The sequence below is a fragment of the Megalobrama amblycephala genome, linkage group LG7 (assembly GCF_018812025.1).
Source record: "Megalobrama amblycephala isolate DHTTF-2021 linkage group LG7, ASM1881202v1, whole genome shotgun sequence".
NCBI classification, from domain to species: Eukaryota; Metazoa; Chordata; class Actinopteri; order Cypriniformes; family Xenocyprididae; genus Megalobrama; species Megalobrama amblycephala.
Genome location: NC_063050.1, coordinates 42,570,725 through 42,589,739, shown reverse-complemented (window position 1 = coordinate 42,589,739; position 19,015 = coordinate 42,570,725). Strand labels below are relative to the sequence as shown.

The 19,015-nt window shown below is 36.9% G+C and overlaps 1 protein-coding gene across 1 annotated transcript in view; it reads left to right on the top strand.

Annotated features, from left to right (window-relative positions):
* ndst3 (N-deacetylase/N-sulfotransferase (heparan glucosaminyl) 3) overlaps positions 1-19,015 on the top strand; it is an 86,015-nt gene that overhangs the window by 50,999 nt on the left and 16,001 nt on the right. Inside the window, exons 7-10 of the mRNA XM_048197585.1 lie at positions 13,316-13,498; positions 16,883-16,979; positions 17,554-17,677; positions 18,517-18,691. Of these exons, the coding sequence (XP_048053542.1) occupies positions 13,316-13,498; positions 16,883-16,979; positions 17,554-17,677; positions 18,517-18,691 (579 nt within the window). The remainder of the gene's footprint in view (positions 1-13,315; positions 13,499-16,882; positions 16,980-17,553; positions 17,678-18,516; positions 18,692-19,015) is intronic.

Genomic DNA, 19,015 nt, shown 5'->3' with positions numbered 1-19,015 from the left:
CACTGTTCTGTCCACGAAGCGAAAAATTTACTTGGACTCATGGTGACTCATGGTCATAAACATACACAATTACTTATATACAAATATAAGTGTAACTGTAAATACACAAGTATGTAAATATAACTAAATGTAAAAATAAAATGTAGCAAAACAGTTTGTGTAAAAATAAGGTAAGACATTATACAGATCCATCAGTTAACTACACATCCAAACCCATCAAGAAATATTTTATTTCTCAAAAATATTCGCATTACATGCACTTGTTGTGCAACATTTTAACTAAAATATTTTAAAACGATTATACCTATACACTGGAAACCTGTATCCTACCTACAGGAACTACAGGAAAAACTACAGGAATAACTATGATTAGAGAGTTGTTGGCAAAAACATTCACAACATTTGCCCTGTGAGACACAATTTATCTCCATAACAACTATTTTCTCAGTTCTGTGCATATTTTCAACTTTGTCACCACATATTTTACATTTACACTCTGTTCTCTTTTCTTATCACAAACAGTTTTCAAGATAGCTAAGTAAAAATAAGAATTGTGTGTAGATTTTACTCCTAATAAAAAATATTGAATGTGCTGCTTATAGACAACAGACAGATAATGATTTATGCAACAAATGCTATTTATTCATCTCAGTAATTAATAGAAACGCACAGGGGAAATACAAACACTGAACTTTATATGCAAACCTATAATAATTCAATTACATATTAAATATTACAGTTAGCAATAATATTGCTACCAAATAAAGTTATTAAACCATACACTGAGTCCACGTCATATGTCAACTCAGGATTTGATCCAGAGTTTGAAGCACATGCACCTGAATTTGTGACATGTGCAGTAAACAGCCAATCACATGGAACATTCAGCGCATCGGTTTGATTCACAGACGTTTTTCAGAAACTGCTGATCATCTGGGAACCATCTCTATGGTTTACAGGGAATGGACCCAAAAATAAAAATATATATATATAGTTCTCTGGGTGAAAATGCCTTGTTGATGCCAGTGGTCAGAGGAGAATGGCCAAACTGGTTTGAGCTGAGTTGCAACAGCAACTAAAATAACCACTCGTTACAGCCAAGGTATGCAGACAAATCTGTATAGTTATACATAATTATAATTCATATAATATAAATATAACAAATAACTAGCAGCAAAAGATGTGCAATGTGGTCTCTAAAAATGTTTCACTATAAATTGCTTTAATTTGGAGCAAGAGATACAGGGGGGAGTGACTTTATTTGCTCACAGCTGATTGGGGCAGTTTTGGTTTGCAATATCTAACCCAGAATAAAACCTGCTCTGGAGCAGGTTAGCTGTGTAGTTACAATGGCCATAAACACAGCTAAAAACCAATCCACCTTCCTGAGCCAGAAAAACGAGAGTTTGCCCAAACTAATCTCAAACTTACCTGGGGTGTGTTTCCCAAACAACGATGTAACTCGCTGCTTCACTACCATGGTACGATGCATCGTTGAACAAATCAACTAGCTAATCACTACTGTTTCCCGAAACCGTATTGTCGCAAACATGTCGTTCAATCACGTTGGTGAATGACGTCACGCAGGTGGTAGAGTAATAACTTCTTTAAATGAATCCGTTTGAGATCGAATTAATGCTATAATTTCTGCTATAAATTACGGACATGGCATTAGAGGACTAATTCTCATTTTCCTCAGTTATTTTGCTTTATTTCCAGATTAAATCAAATGCTTGTTCTGACGTACTAGAGCACGTACGCACATGCGCACTCTTCAAAAACGGTGCTTTAGATCTCTTGACAAAATAAAATACAAAAATGACATTTGTATATATTCGAAATAAAAGATATACATTGTACTTAATGTCAGCTTGCTTATTTTGCTCAAGATAATGATTTATTAAGTCCATAAAAACATAAAAGTTAAGTGTCATTAAGTGTCATTAAGTGTTAAGTGTCAAAAAAAAAATTAAGTGTCATAAAAACAGGAAACTATGCTTCTAACCACAGCTCGAGAGCTGTCGTTCCAACCACACAAGTTTGCGATGCAATTTGCGAATGTTTGTTTGAACGATGCTTTCGGGAAACACCAAATCATTGAACTATGTAAGTAACAACAGAACTTGCGATTGTTAGTTGGCTAACGATGCTTTTGGGAAACGCACCCTTGGGTAGCAACTGAAACCGGCTTCATGCAACAGGCCTCAGAGCTGTTCCACTAATCTGATGTCCATACATGCACTTGTTGTGCAACATTTTAACTAAAATATTTTAAAACGATTATACCTATACACTGGAAACCTGTATCCTACCTACAGGAACTACAGGAAAAACTACAGGAATAACTATGATTAGAGAGTTGTTGGCAAAAACATTCACAACATTTGCCCTGTGAGACACAATTTATCTCCATAACAACTATTTTCTCAGTTCTGTGCATATTTTCAACTTTGTCACCACATATTTTACATTTACACTCTGTTCTCTTTTCTTATCACAAACAGTTTTCAAGATACGCAGGTGGTAGAGTAATAACTTCTTTAAATGAATCCGTTTGAGATCGAATTAATGCTATAATTTCTGCTATAAATTACGGACATGGCATTAGAGGACTAATTCTCATTTTCCTCAGTTATTTTGCTTTATTTCCAGATTAAATCAAATGCTTGTTCTGACGTACTAGAGCACGTACGCACATGCGCACTCTTCAAAAACGGTGCTTTAGATCTCTTGACAAAATAAAATACAAAAATGACATTTGTATATATTCGAAATAAAAGATATACATTGTACTTAATGTCAGCTTGCTTATTTTGCTCAAGATAATGATTTATTAAGTCCACATGTCATAAAAACAGGAAACTATGCTTCTAACCACAGCTCGAGAGCTGTCGTTCCAACCACACAAGTTTGCGATGCAATTTGCGAATGTTTGTTTGAACGATGCTTTCGGGAAACACCAAATCATTGAACTATGTAAGTAACAACAGAACTTGCGATTGTTAGTTGGCTAACGATGCTTTTGGGAAACGCACCCTTGGGTAGCAACTGAAACCGGCTTCATGCAACAGGCCTCAGAGCTGTTCCACTAATCTGATGTCCATATGACATGAATCAGTGAATACTTACAGTGTCTGTGCTAAATGTTTAGTGTTGTAAATAATGAATGTGTGGCTAGTTTGCTTGGTAATGTTTTGAGACTGGAATACAGGTCATATCAGAAGGAAGTTGTGTGGGCATGACTTTAGAGTCTGGACTCCACCTCCAATAAATTAAACATAAGTCTTCTTTCTCCAAGAAACACTTCCTGACCAATCAGCACATCACACCAAATCAAGAAAGATAAAGCAGATAATTAGATTCCTTTGTGAATCTTGTTTGAAAATCCTTCTTCAATAAGCATCCAAACTACTATTGAGCTTGAAAAGTGCTGTGAGAGTTCTGTAGATGCACATTACCAGTAACATGATCACACATCTGTCTTTCTACATTAAACTCAAACCCATCACATACATACATTAATCTGACCGTAGGCTCTTTGATTTATTCATCACAGCCACATTCCTCTGTGTTAAAATGAATCACTGTTAACATGAAGACACAGCACTACTTATTAATGACATACATCACTCTTCTCTTCTCTTCTCTTCTCTTCTCTTCTCTTCTCTTCTCTTCTCTTCTCTTCTCTTCTCTTCTCTTCTCTTCTCTTCTCTTCTCTTCTCTTCTCTTCTCTTCTCTTCATTCAGTAGCATCGATTAAACATTTTATAGCAGAGATAAAAATGTTATTACATTTAAAAAAAAACATTGGTATAACATTGATTGGAAAAAAGAAAAAAATTCTTGCCATGCCTTGTGCTCTCTTTGTCTCCGTGTCCAGAGGGCTTTAAAGGAAACTCATTTATCTGCCCATTCATTATTGAGGTCCTTTCCCTGAAATGAGGTGTGTGTGTGAGTGTGTGTGCTCTGCTGTGCATGCTGTGCTTTAGAGCATGAGGGTAACAGAGCATAACATCAGTTACAGAGGGGAGAACACTGTGTTTTTGACACTCTATTTTTCCCTTGTTCATGCCCATTATTATCATCATCATCATCTCTAAGACAGAAATATATTACTATTGCAATACAATTGCACTGTAAAATAAATGTAAAACAAAATCACAATAAGTATACATTAGTAAAATTTAAGTACTTATTTCTGTCTTTAATTTCTTTACTTGCAAAAGTTAAATCTGCTCTCCGTAAGATTTGCCTCTTAGACGCAATCTCTGTTTGAAACCTGCAGTTGCAGTTATATGCGGAATTATTATATTTACGTGCATTGTGCATAGCCACAGCTCCTCAGCGTGGATGAATCTAATGTTTGCTGTCAGTCACCACACAGGTGTGGATACTGTACTTCTGAATCACAGATTTTAGTCTTGAAGTATGACCAAAGTAGGAATTTTCACCGAAAAATGTCATCTGAACAAGTAAGTAACATGTCTGCCACTTTTGTTCTGACCAACTGAGGGAAAAAGCATCAGGCCTACAATAAATCACACTGCCAATTGTGATTAAATCTAACGATCGCTTGGCTCATATCGTATCAAACCGTTCAAATAATTATTGTTGTTATACTTTGTTCTCAAATTGTTAACGTTAACAACATCAGCATTGCGTGACTATGTGTATTTAGTGTGTATTAGCGTTACCTGTAGATTTCAATTTCTGTAGCCACTCCGCAAGTCTTTTGCTTTTTGACCACGGCTGAATCTCCAGTTGTCACTGAAGATTGTCATTTGGACCTTTCTGGATTACAATCCGCCATCAAAATAAGTTTAATTATTGCAGCTGCTGTGAGAAAAGGCTATAAATGATCAACTACCAGCAGCATCCTATATGCAGGGACTCCTTTCTTTCTGTTTACAGACGTGACATAATGACGCAAAGACGAACTGCTGCATGCTCAAATTTCCCACGGAAATACACCAGTATCGATTTATTATAAAACATTATTACAAGCTTACTGTTGTGCTTACTGTTGGGCTAAGGTAAGGAGATAGTTTTGGACACTGGCTGGTTATATACTTGCTCAAAAATTGATTTTGGATCATTTTTAACCAAAAAAAAGTTACGGATTGCAGCTTTAAAGATTTTATTTTGGTAGAAAACTGAAGAGAGACCTTTAAGTTTCAGGTTTACAAATACTTCTCATTAGAAATCTAGTAAAATGCTGTAATCATCTGTCCACAAAAATGTTCGAAATTATGTATATGTGAAGATATTTAGCACAACTGGTGCACGATGCATTCCCAAATGCATGATAAACTCACAGCACATGTAGAGATGAAGTTTGCTGCATTTACTGTGAACTGAGCCGCTCTGAGACACTGAAAACACCAGATTATGAGCTGCACGCATGTAAATATGAAATAACCCCGTAGCAGATCTATACAGGTGGAGCTGGGGAAGGTGGAGGGTTTCTGAAAGTGCGCAGCAGACTGCTAACAGCAAACAATGCCAAGTATTCGAATGCCACAGCAACCAATCAGCTGTGCTGTGTAGATAATGATGTGATCGTTAACAAATTGAGTTAATGACCAATCAGCCTGTGCCACCTACAGTTTCGTGATTTTGTTTTAAAATGCACTAATTTTTGCAATTTGATAAGCTCACTAAGCCATATCATAAGTTTGATTTTTGTTCAATTTATCCATTCTTTTCAAAATCAAAGGCACACAACTTCATTGATCTTTTATGTTATTATGAGAAGTGTATAAATATTTTCTTCTAGGTAATTAATTGAAAACACTGTGACCTTTATAAACTGCTGTATAAAAAAAGAATTCTTAAAAGATTTTCTTTTTGTGTTTCACAGAAGAAGAAAAAATACCAGAGACTAAAGCAACAAGAGGGTGATGAATTTTTATTTTTGGGTGAACTAAGAGCAACATTAAGAGCAACACAACAAATTCAGCTGAAATCATTATGTATGTTGATGTCAACTTTCAATTATCCTGATAATGGATGGTCAAAGAACGTCTAACACTGAGAGAGAGACTATAAGCGGAACTAAACAGTTTGTACAAGAAAAGGAAGGGTGTCCAATCAGAGAATCGGGAAGGGAGTATGTGTTTGTTTGTGTCTGAGAGAATAAAGGACAGAAAGAGAGAGAGGAATGACGCTTGAGGACAAAATTTTCCAGCTGGACTCTCCTGTTAAATGAGCCGATTGTGTGTGAGTGTGTGTGTGTGTGTGTGTGTGTGTGTGTGTGTGTGTGTGTGTGTGTGTGTGTGTGTGTGTGTGTGTGTGTGTGTGTGTGTGTGTGCGTGCGTGCGTGCGTGCATGTGTGTGTGTGTGATTTTGAATCTCATTAAGTTATGCTAGGTTAGGGAAAGTTGGAGTATGAAACAAACACCAAGATGGTTGTCCAGCAACACTGTTTTGAATATATATTAAAAGTATCATTCAGTAAATTTAACAGTGAAAAATCAGCTGTAGAATAGACATCAGAATATACAAACATGACAATTCTCCCATTCTTGGATTCCTGAATTGTCAAACACTTGTGGGTGAAAGGCAAAATCATGATTTTTGTGGAGTTATACTGGACTGAAGCTTTCAATCAAAAAATATTGTCAAAGTGCTATAAAACTATGATAAGAGTCCAAGTCTTTTATAGGATGCCCAAATGTTTTCTGTGATTGGGTAGGTTTGGTGGTATAGGGTATAGAATAGTTTGTACAGTTTGTACAGTATAAAAACCATTACGTCTATGGAGAGTCCCTACAAGGATAGTGAACCAGACTCTCTCTCTTTGTGTGTGTGTGTGTGTGTGTGTGTGTGTGTGTGTGTATTAATGCCATGGCCACGCCAAGTCATTACAAGTATACATGTGATAATCATGTTGCGCCAGTCTGATCAAGATTGATACTACATAAAACAGAAAAAAGAGATCAAGTTGGATTTTGCAGGTGTACTGTACAGAATAGAATAGAATAGAATAGAATAGACATTTATTTAATAATCTTACAGTATAATAAAACATTAAAACTGGTTTATTATGGTGAGCTAGAATACACAACTTACAGTATAACATTTTAGTTTTTCTAGTAAAATGGAGTGTTGCTTATTGAGGAATTAAGAAAAGTATAACTTTACCTGCTCTTACAGTGTGTATTGTACAGATTGTATGTGTTTGTTAGTTTGAGTGTCCAAGGTCCAGTGCACAAGCTGTATGTTACAACTTAGCCTGGTTACTGAGAATTTCTGTGATGCACCATCAAACTGTTACTCTAAACAATCAAAGAGTTTAGACGATCTCCAAAATTTGTCTCAGATGGCAAAATTGTGGACAGATTTATATAGCATGAAACTAGCTTTAATTGAAATATAACCTCAAATAAAAACTAATTATCCTTGTACCAGAAGTAACATTTGGAATAAAAGGATCTGTATTATAATAATTATAAATAATATTGATATTGTATAATATATTAATTATAATTAATATGTATGAAGTAATAATTTAATTCACTGTATAAATTCAATTTAATGAATTGTTTATTGTTTGTAAAATTATTTATAAAATACTGTTTATTTTATTTTGCCACATTCATTTTCAGACTTTAGAAGATTTTAAATATTTGTTACATATATAAATATTCTATTTATTATATGCCATTATTATGTATCATATTTCCTGTTCTTCTGATTAAACTCAATGGAAATGTAACTTTGTTGCCACAGACCATTATGTGAGGCAAAAAAAAGTTTGAAACTACAACAAGATAAAATGAAATTTGAAGGTTGTTTGTTAGATTTATAAAGGTAAACATCATGTTACATGACTACACATTACAGAGAGCTAAGACTTGCTTTAAAGGGGTCACATAATGGTACATGCACTTTTACAAGTTGATTGTACTGAAATGTGTGTTGGCAGTGCCTGTACACAACCATCCTATAATGATAAAAATCCATCCAGTGCTTTTTTAATCTCCTTGTATGTTTTCCCCTGTCTCAAATCAAGCCGTCTAACCGTGTGACGTCACACGGTCGGACGCCCCTCCCACGATTGTTAATTGACAGCAGCGTTTCAACACAGACCCGCCCTGAGCGAGCTTGTGGTGTTCTGTTCATGGGTGTAATAACGAACACAGCAGTCATTTTGATGTTTACACTCAGGGTACATTAGGGCATGCTTTCTATGTTCTCAATATAATTCATAATCCCACGTTTATTGTCGTTACTGTCGTTCTTTCTCCAAAATATACCCTCAGCTGTTGTCAAGGCAACACTCCAAGTGTGTTGTGTCAAAACGCCCCACAGAACAGAGGGGCGGGGTGAGCAAAGCTCATTATCATTTAAAGACACATGCACTGAAATGGCTTGCTGACAACAGAACTGTTTTTGACCAGGTAAAATTTGTGTTCTCTTACAATAATAATGAGAGTTTTTAATTGAAGTATATGACAAACTTTTCATTTAGACCCTAAAGAATCATATTAACTTGTACAAAAATGGCATTATATGACCCCTTTAAGAACAAATGATGCAAATAAACTAAGTTCACAATTACTATACTTGCAAACTAACTAGTACTTATTAACCCCCTGTATGAACTTCATATACCAATTTAAGACCTTTCTGACAGCTAGCCACATCACTGTTGCCTTGAATTGTGTAATACTCATAATCACATTGAAAGGTGAGCAGTGGTAATTGGAGTCTCTCTCGTGTGTGTGTGTGTGTGTGTGTGTGTGTGTGTGTGTGTGTGTGTGTGTGTGTGTGTGTGTGCGTGTGCCTGTGTTTGTGGTGAGTGCATGTGTGTTTGCTGGTTAAATTTTCATGTCTTTTCCAGGCTAGTGATTTATAATTCTGTCAGGTCCTGAACCTCTTCCAGAAGGAACATCTGTTTGGAACCCTTTAGATCCTCTCGCTGTGTGTGTTTGTGTGTGTGTGTGCATGTTCAATAGGTAGTCCAAATTTAGCTGTTAAAATGGTGGCTTGTGCTGGCATTCTCAAGTGTGTGTTGGACAAGCAGGATAGATGCTTTTGGACCTGAGATCCTTTAAAGGATGTTTTTTTTCACTCGCTCGCTCTCTTTTCCTCTTTTTCTTGCTCTCTTTCTTTGCCCTGGCTGCTAGAGCTAGGTAAAATGAATCATACGACCTATGGCAGTGTGTGTGTAGGCGTTGTTGCTTTCTGGTGTCTATTTTACAAAGTCTATGTGTGTGTTTGTTATTGATTGCTGAAAGCGCAGCATAAATCATATCTTGATCAGTCTGTTTGTGGTACAGCAGAACTTGTTCAGTGGTCAGATTGATGTTGTACATACGGGAAAAGCCTGTGTTCTTATGTGTGTGGAGCGAAGGCGAACATTCACCACAATCCCACCAAAATACTTTATAATACTTGACATCTTTTTAATATCACGGGTCCCATTCGTTTTCCCGTGAGGGTTAAATTGAATTCAGTGGCTGCGAGTGTGTACGCGAGAGTGTGTGTTACACCAGTCCAGCATAAAGCATGCCAGTGTGACAGAAGCTGCTAAACTTGTCTCATTATCCCATAAATATTCCCCGCCCTGCTCACGGTCACCTAGCATCCCATCCATCAATCAAAGCCTGCTGCCATTGCTGTGCCGCTACCATATCCACGGCAACCTTCTGAGGGAGCTGCACTTAGGCCCTGATACAGAGTCCATTACACACTCCAACCAGATCCTGGCTGATTATAAAACACTTTCAGCTTACAGAAGACAGTGTGTTCTAATGGATCATAGTCTTCTCTTTTACCTTCAACCTAATAAACAGATATATAATATAGCAGATCTCATTTCGTGATAAATGTAAGAGTTATGTGGAAAATGAATTGATGTCGGTGAGAAAGTTCTGCTAAAACTTGTGGATGTTTAGCTGGCTGTAAAGTTTGTGCAGCTTCTGAAAGACTTTGCTGCCTTTTGTTGTTTTGCTGGTTCATGTACCTATGTGTTTATTAGAGATTGACTATTATTGTTTTTTATAACAATCGTTTTATTATTATTATTATTGTTGTTGTTGTTTTATACTTTTTCACACAATAAGTATTCACTACAAAGATAAAAACATAATGTCCATTATAAATATTATATTATTATATGAATAATAATAATAAAAATTTTTACATTATTGCATATTTACAACTTTACATTTATGCAAGGTTTTTTGCAATTTATAGATTGTTATTATTATTATTATTAGGTATAGTATTCACTTCTAAAAGTTTGGAATCTTATGCTCAAAAAGGATGCTTTTTTTATCAAAAATACAGTAAAAACAGTAATATTATTACAATTTACAAAACTGTTTTCTGTTTTAATATATTGTACAATGTCATTTATTCCTGTGATGAAAAAGCTGAATTTTCAGCATCATTACTCCAGTCTTCAGTGTCACATGATCCTTTAGAAATCATTCTAACATGCTTATTTGGTGCTCAAGAAACCTTTCTTAATATTATCAATGTTGATCATATTTCCATGTTTTCCATACTTTTTTCAGGAATATTTGATGAATAGAACAATATTTATATGAAATATTTGATCAATTTAATTTGTTCTTGCTGAGAAAAAGTATTAAAGGGTTAGTTCACCCAAAAATGTAAATTCTGTCATTAATTACCTTCATGTCGTTCCACACCCGTAAGACCTTCGTTCATCTTCGGAACACAAATGAAGATATTTTTTCATAAAATCGGTTGGCTCAGTGAGACCTGCATTGCCAGCAAAACAATTAACACTTTCAATGCAGAGAATACTTTTTCTGCCCCAAAAAAACAAAATAACGACTTTATTCAACAATATCTAGTGATAGGCGATTTCAAAACACTGCTTCATGAAGATTCAAAGCTTTACGAATCTTTTAGCGTGTATCAAACTGCCAAAGTCACGCCCCCCAGTGGTGAACCATTGAAATTTCAAAACACTTATGACGTAACGAAGCCTCGTTTACTGAAATCACGTGACTTTTGATACACGCTCCGAACCACTGATTCGAAACAAAAGATTCGTAAAGCTTTGAAGCTTCATGAAGCAGTGTTTTGAAATCGCCCATCATATTGTTGAACAATTTTTTTGGCGCACATAAAGTATTCTGGTCGCTTTGTAAGGTTGAACCACTGTAGTCACATGAACTGTTTTAAATACGTCTTTAGTAGCTTTTCTTGGTAATCAGGTGCAACGTTTACGTATGACAGAGTATGGCAGTTGCCATACCTTGGCATTTAGACAAAACAGGGGAAATAAACAGCTCATGATGTTGCCCGTTAGTTCTGTTGCTTGAGTTGGCTTTTGCTTTTTCAGCTTTGAAAAGCAAACTTAAACCGCCTAACACCATGTCCTAACCAGACGCAATGCGATGCGATAAACCAGAGTCAACCCACAGCCAATGGGAAACTCAATCACAGCCAATCAGAAGAGCGTGTGGGTGGGCTCTCTCTGTAATCGCACTGTATTAGCAACGAAATGGATAAGTACATTATCAAATTCCTAAATCTTACTCCATTTTAACAAAATTAAAAATACATACCAAAAGACTGAAACAATCTTTTTATCATAAAATACACGTGTTGGTCACCTTGAGTTGACAGTTTGAACACTGTTGTTTCCTTAATTTATTTTCAAGATCTAAGGTTAGCCTATCCATTGTAGCTTTCAGTAGGCAATGTCTATAAAGGTCACAAAAAATTATATTCAAACTCACATTAAATTATTTTTAATTAAGACGTGCGCGGATTGGCCCTCTGGCTTGTCAATCACTACCATGACGTTCCTTGTGAGAGACAAGCATGGCTGTGCGCTCCAGTAACTTTCCACACTCTACAGGCACCGCATGCAATGTTTTTGTCAGGAGACAGGAGTAACAACTGCAGATTATGAGTTACCTGCGGTGAGTCCGACATAATGAATCCACTAACACGACACAGCGAATGCCGGTGGTAAATAAACACTCGTGTTCCAATACTCGTGCACGAGTTTTGGGAGGCGTTCCCTCGAAATGAGCTGTGAAGGAGGGGGGTTGTTCTTATGCATGCGCTCATTTCAAAAACTCACTAACAGTCTTTGGTTTCTCAGTCGACGAAAAGATCCTCTTGAGCACCTTTAATGCCATTACATTTATGTAGCTTTGAACACTATTGTTTCCTGTTAAATTCACAGTGTTTAATGGCACTTTACGTACTTTACAGATGGGAGAATCCAATACAAAAGAACTGATTACGTATAAGCAGTTGTAAAACAAATATCATTCAAGCTTATTATCAGTAGGCCTATATGTGATTTTATTGTAGAAGTGAAGGATGCCTTGCTTCAGGGCCGTCATTCAGGAGGGACAACTGGGAATGTTGTCCTGGACCTTGTGATGAGGGGCCCCCTAATGCACCTGGGTGAGTGGGGGCCCACCCATAAAACTTTGCCCTGGGTAGGGAGAATTTTAGCGACGGCCTTGTCTGGCATTACTGGGAGTGTCTGTTTTAAACTAGGCCACATATTCCCTCTCCTCTCCTCTTGCAATGCAACCTACTAAACCAGTCAAGCATAGAGACCCAATAAAACTTCTTCACTTTTCCTTTTTCTCGTCTTTCCCCCCTCACTCCTCTCATCTTTTCTCTTCTCTCAGCAGACCCTTGTTAATTGTATTGATCCTAATCTCCACAGACACTGTCCGCGAATGACCTTACTCTAGTGGATTACATCAGAATTACAGCTCCACTCCACATGAAGTGGACGCATCCGCTGGGCTTACCTCATATGAAAGACCGCTGATCGGCCTGCAGTAATTGAATGTGCCCCAGGGGTGCTCTGAACCACCCCATAAAGGGGCTGACGCAGGAAATCAGCACACCCTAGTGCAGTGTATAGGGTTGCTAGGCGACATTTAGCCTTTATTAAACAATGCCAGCAAACCAAATGATCAACATCACCTCAACATCTGCTGGGCCATTTACAACACATGTTTGACAAATAAAACCACGCACAAATGCAACTAACATGGAAAAATGCGGGTCGTTTTGTATTCAAATGGTTTTCTCTCTCCTCTAATGCTCTTATGAGAAAAGGTGTTAGTATAATGGAGGAGCAAAGGTTTAAGACCTGAACATTAATATACACAATACTGCTGCCTACAGGAAACACTGGGGTATTACAACTAAGGTCATCACATTCACATATGTCACTATAGCTTTTTATATTAGCGGAAATGTTGTATTAGCAAAGGCTGCTGTTTACTTATGACAAATGATTATTTATGATTGATTGATGAATAAAAAGTTTCTCTCTTTGTTCCTCTCTGTAGATCAGTATATTTATGACTCATCTCTCCAACTATGGGAATGACCGCTTGGGATTATATACATTCACTAATTTGGCTAACTTCCTGAAGTGCTGGACCAACCTGAGGCTACACACACTTCCTCCCCTGCAGCTTGCACACAAGTACTTCACACTCTTCCCGGAGCAGAGGCACCCGCTGTGGCAGGTCAGTCATGATAGAAAGACACAAACTGTCTTTTAACCATATTCAAACATTTTAATTTACTAATGAATAATTATGATTAACAATTCTTGAGTTTTCCTTGTTTAATGAGAACTGGTTTTAAGTAATATTTAAATATTAGAATATAAGAAGGATTACTAAAGGATTATGTAAAACTGAAGAATGGAGTAATGGCTGAAAATAAAATAACTATAAAATATACTAAAACAGAACACATTTATTTTCAATTGTAGTAATGTTTCACAATATTTCATTTTTATATTAAATGCAGCCTTGGTGAGCATAAGAGACTTCTTTCAAAAACATTTAAAAAATGTTTTATATTTTGTATATATGTGACCCTGGACCACAAAGTAGCACGGGTATATTTGTAGCAATAGCCAAAAATACATTGTATGGGTCAAAATTATCGATTTTTCTTTTATGCCAAAAATCATTAGGATATTAAAGGGGTACTTCACCCCTGGAAAGATGAATGTGTATTTAAAATTGGTCATTTATGTAGTAGAAATGTGAAATTATTTTTGAATTTGGAGCCTTCTAGACTGAGAAAAGGCAGAAAATGTATTTTTGACTAATGTGGATGAAAGACAACAACTCCCAGAATGCACTTGTTTTGCTACCCTTGCGAGGCCACGCCCAAACCACGCCTATCGGTTACAGGCGGCATTCAGGAAAATTCAAACAAATAAATCGTGAGTTAGTTCATACATTTACAGCGAAATGGTGCTAAATTGCTTTGTACCTGGATGTACACCCAAAACCAGGAAAGGACAAGTAAGTTTCCATTATTTTCCGATTAAGTTAAAGATTTGGAGCGATGTAAACAGTGGCTGCGGGCCATCAAACACCCGAAGTTTGGAGATGACACCGTTATAGAAAACCTAAAAAAACGCAGAATATGTAGTCTCCATTTCAAGCACGAGGACTACGAACCAAATATCTTTGCAATGAAGAGAACCATTCTGAAGGACACCGCGATACCATCTATATTCACTTTCCCAGAGGACGAACAGCCTGGGCATCTGGTACTAAGCGTATTCGCCCAGAGGTAAGACTCGCTGATACTAGACTAATAACACAGTAGCCTATATGTAGTGTTGTAGGTAGCAGTAAAACTGCAAACTTAGCAAAGTAACGTTAGATAGACAATTACATATAAGTTGCATATAAGTTGACTGTTATCAAAGTAAAGCCTCTGTTCTGTAAAACTGAGTTTATTTATCTATTTATGCTAACGTTACCACAAAAGCCTGTTGCTGTATTGGTTGAGATGACTGCAGAGACCGATACATTTGCGAGATGAACCACTGACCACTGCAGACAAAATAAAGTTAATTACTGTAAGCTTAAAAATATATTGACACCCACTTTTGATAAAATCTTTGATCTATGTCCATGAGTAACCTCAAAAGCGCATATGTATGGGCGTGGTGAAAAAATGCGGAACTACCTGCTATTACTGGCTGTAGTTTTAAGCCTCTGGCCAAAAAAGCCTCCGATGACGCAAAATGACGATTTTTGCGTCATCGGAGGCTTTTTTACAGAATAAAAATGCATAAATCTCTCATCTCGGGCTGATATGAAGGGGGAAAGCACGCTAATTCGAAAATACTAGTGGTATTCTACTAATACAAAGCTTAATGCTAAATCCTGAAGTAACCCTTTAAGTAAAGATCATGTTCCATGAAGATATTTTGTAAATTTCCTACTGTAAATATATAAAAAAAATTATTTTTGTGAGTGGATATGCATTGCTAAGAACTTCATTTGGACAATTTTAAAGGCGATTTTCTCAATATTTTGATTTTTTTTTTTTTTGCACCATCAGATTCCAGATATATATATATTATATTGCCAAATGTATTGGGACACCCCTCCAAATCATTGATTTCAGGTGTTCCAATCACTTCTATGGCCACAGGTGTTGAAAAATCAAGCACCTAGGCATGCAGATTGCTTCTACAAACATTTGTGAAAGAATGGGTCGCTCTCAGGAGCTCAGTGAATTCAAGCATGGTACCATGATAGGTTGCAACCTGTGCAATAAGTCCATTCGTGATGTTTCCTCAGTACTAAATATTCCACAGTCAACTGTTAGTGGTATCATAACAAAGTGGAAGCAATTGGGAACAACAGCAACTCAGCCATGAAGTGGTAGGACACGTAAAATCACAGAGCGGGGGTCAGCGCATGCTGAGGCGCACAGCGCTCAGAAGTCGCCAACTTTCTGCAGAGTCAATAGCTACAGACCTCCAAACTTCGTGTGGCCTTCAGATTAGCTCAAGAACAGTGTGTATAGAGCTTCATGGAATGGGCAGCTGCATCCAAGCCTTACATCAACAAGTGCAATGCAAAGCGTCAGATGAGTCCTGACCTCAACCCGATAGAACACCTTTGGGATGAATTAGAGCGGAGACTGTGAGCCAGGCCTTCTCGTCCTACATCAGTGGCTGACTTCACAAATGTGCTTCTAGAAGAATGGTCAAAAATTCCCATAAACACACTCCTAAACCTTGTGAAAAGTATTCCCAGAGGAGTTGAGGCTGTTATAGCTGCAAAGTGTGGGCCAACTCCATATTAAACACTATCGATTAAGAATGGGATGTCATTAAAGTGCACGTAAAGGCAGGCGTCCCAAAACTTTTGGCAATATATACAATATATATATATATAATATATATATATATATAATATATATATATATATATAATTTTTATTTATTTTTTTAAATGGATACCTCAAGAAATCCTTTAAGAAATTACCAAAGGGAAAAGCAATCCTTTGCAAAATGACATGTTGGTAAAAAGCCTACTCTCTGTGGCCCGTATGCTGTGTAACTATCGCTGTACATCAAGCACTCCAAGTCTCAAATGGACGCTGACCAATGAAAAGCCTCCAGAAAATGAACAGTTGCACTTTACAACTTCTCACAGGGACATCACTTGGATTTATGGGGGTTTTGCACAATTTCAGCATATTTTTCTCAAGCATTTTTTCTGCGGCTGTTCCAATTATGTTTTATATTAAAAAGATGCTGCATGTAGGAGTTACAGCCTTGGATAGTACAGAAAAAAGATCTCAGTTGAATTTCATATTGTTCTGTTCTCAACATAAATTACTTATTAAATTGCTGCAGTAACAATTACATTACAGACATACTGTATGTCATTTATTTGTTATTATGTATTTTAGAATATCTATTTTTTGCATCATATTATATCTGAAGATGATCTCAAGGATGATCCATATACTGTAAGCGTCGAGCTACAGACAGTGACCTGTCCTCTGTCTCAGTGCTTCCGTTAACAGATCATGTATTGATTTGATAGAACTTTATGCCTCTGTGATATTGTTTTTTTTTAGAACCCATGTGACGATAAACGGCATAAGGACATCTGGTCCAAAGAGAAGACCTGCGACAGGCTGCCCAAGTTCATGGTGGTCGGGCCTCAGAAAACAGGTAATTCTGTATTTCTGTTACGAGAGCATGTTTCCTCCGTCTTTCCATTTGCAGGGCTTCAAAGCCTTATGTGTGCGCGTATCTCCTCGCTCCGCTGTTCCCCTTGATCCTGCTTCATATCTCACCTTGTGCTGCTAGAAATGATGAAAGTGCAACCACGGGCGTTGAGCTCTAGAGGAGAACAATGCAGACACATCCCCAGAGGGCTGGGGGTAGAACAAGGGAAAAGACAGAGAGCTGTTTTGGGGCTGTAAGATTTTGATTGGTGTCAAGACACTGTCTTGTTAAACACTTCTCCTCTCTGCACTCATCTTCTTTCCTTCTGTTTCACAAACTCACAACACACACACAGAAAAAAAATCCATAAGGTAAATGGGGTATTGATCCCATGTCTCTTAGTTTCTCTGTCTGTGGGCTGAATCTCCAGGCCCAAAATGTTTCTCTTCAGCACTATCAGCTGCACATATAATTTCATCATTAGCAGGGGAAGGGCTCGTTGATTTACTTCTCCTCCTTCTTCCTTTCTCTTCTGCCCTCCTCCTTTCTCCCTTCATGTCTTTCTCTCTCTCACCAGGCACGACAGCGCTCTACCTCTTCCTGATCATGCATCCCTTCATCTCCAGCAACTTCCCCAGTGTGAAAACATTTGAGGAAGTTCAGTTTTTCAACACCAACAACTATCACAAAGGCATCGACTGGTGGGTGTGAAACATGTACTTGTGCTCCAGACACTTTTGTGCATGGGTTTCACTTTGTTAAAGGTGTTTTTTGGCAGAGTATGCACTGATTATGATGTCACAAAAGGGTGAAGGTGTAGCTCATGAATATTAATGAGAGAATTCACAGTTTTTAACACGATCTTCCACTGTTTTGATAAAAAAAAAAAAAAAAATGTGATGTAATGATCTGTAGATCATGGTTCATTTCCAAATAAAAATTTAAATATAAATAATAATATTTCTGTTTGAATTGCTATTCTGACTTAAGTTCTTAAATTCTCATTACACAGTCATTTTAGGGAGCAGTTATTTTTACAGACCCATTTAAGTGCTTAAATGAACTTGTGACGCATTTAATTTGATAACTTTATTTCTGCATCTCCTACTGTCAATCTCAGGGTTTTGTAGGTCAGTGAATGAATGCATGGATCAACAGCTTAATGACAAGTATACATTTTTGGTCTAGTGATAATGTCTTTATTTTACGGTGATTTATTTCAAGGTGACGCAGTTACGTGTTACTACATATAGTAAGTACATGTAGTTAATTAATATTACTCAATACTTATTTGAGTAAGTACAATGTAACTACGTCACCTTAAAATAAAGTGTAAACCTAGATTTTTTTTTTTTTCCATTTATCTTGGAAACTCTTATTTGTCATTGACCCAGATATATCCTCACCTCAAGCTATTTCATAAATGGAGGGGACAAAATCAGCCATGGCAAAATGACCTACCGTAAATGAAGCCTCTGTTTGTGTGTGTATTTGTCTTTCTATGAGTATTCTCTAACTCAATACACCTCTTTTCTTAAAGGTACATGGAGTTCTTTCCCGTACCCTCTAATGTCAGCACAGATTTCCTGTTTGAGAAAAGCGCAAATTACTTTCCTTCTGAGGAGACGCCCAAACGAGCTGCTGCTCTCCTGCCTAAAGCCAAGATCCTTACTCTGCTGATCAACCCTTCAGACAGGGCGTACAGCTGGTACCAGGTATGACACTGACCAATAACAAAGCAAGGACTAGTAAAATTGCCCAATCAAAGTTGACTGCTTTTGACCATGTTTACATGCACAAGAATTTTCCAATATTAATTAGGATTTGGTCATATTTTGATTATGTACACTACTGTTCAAAAACACATATTCAGCAGCACAACTGTTTTCAACTGTGATAATAATTAATGTTTCTTGAGCACCACATATTAGAAGGATTGATCATGTGACACTAAAGACTGGAGTAATTTCAGCTTTGCCGTCATAGGAATAAATTACGTTTTAAAACATATTAATAGAAAAAGGTTATTTTAAATTGTA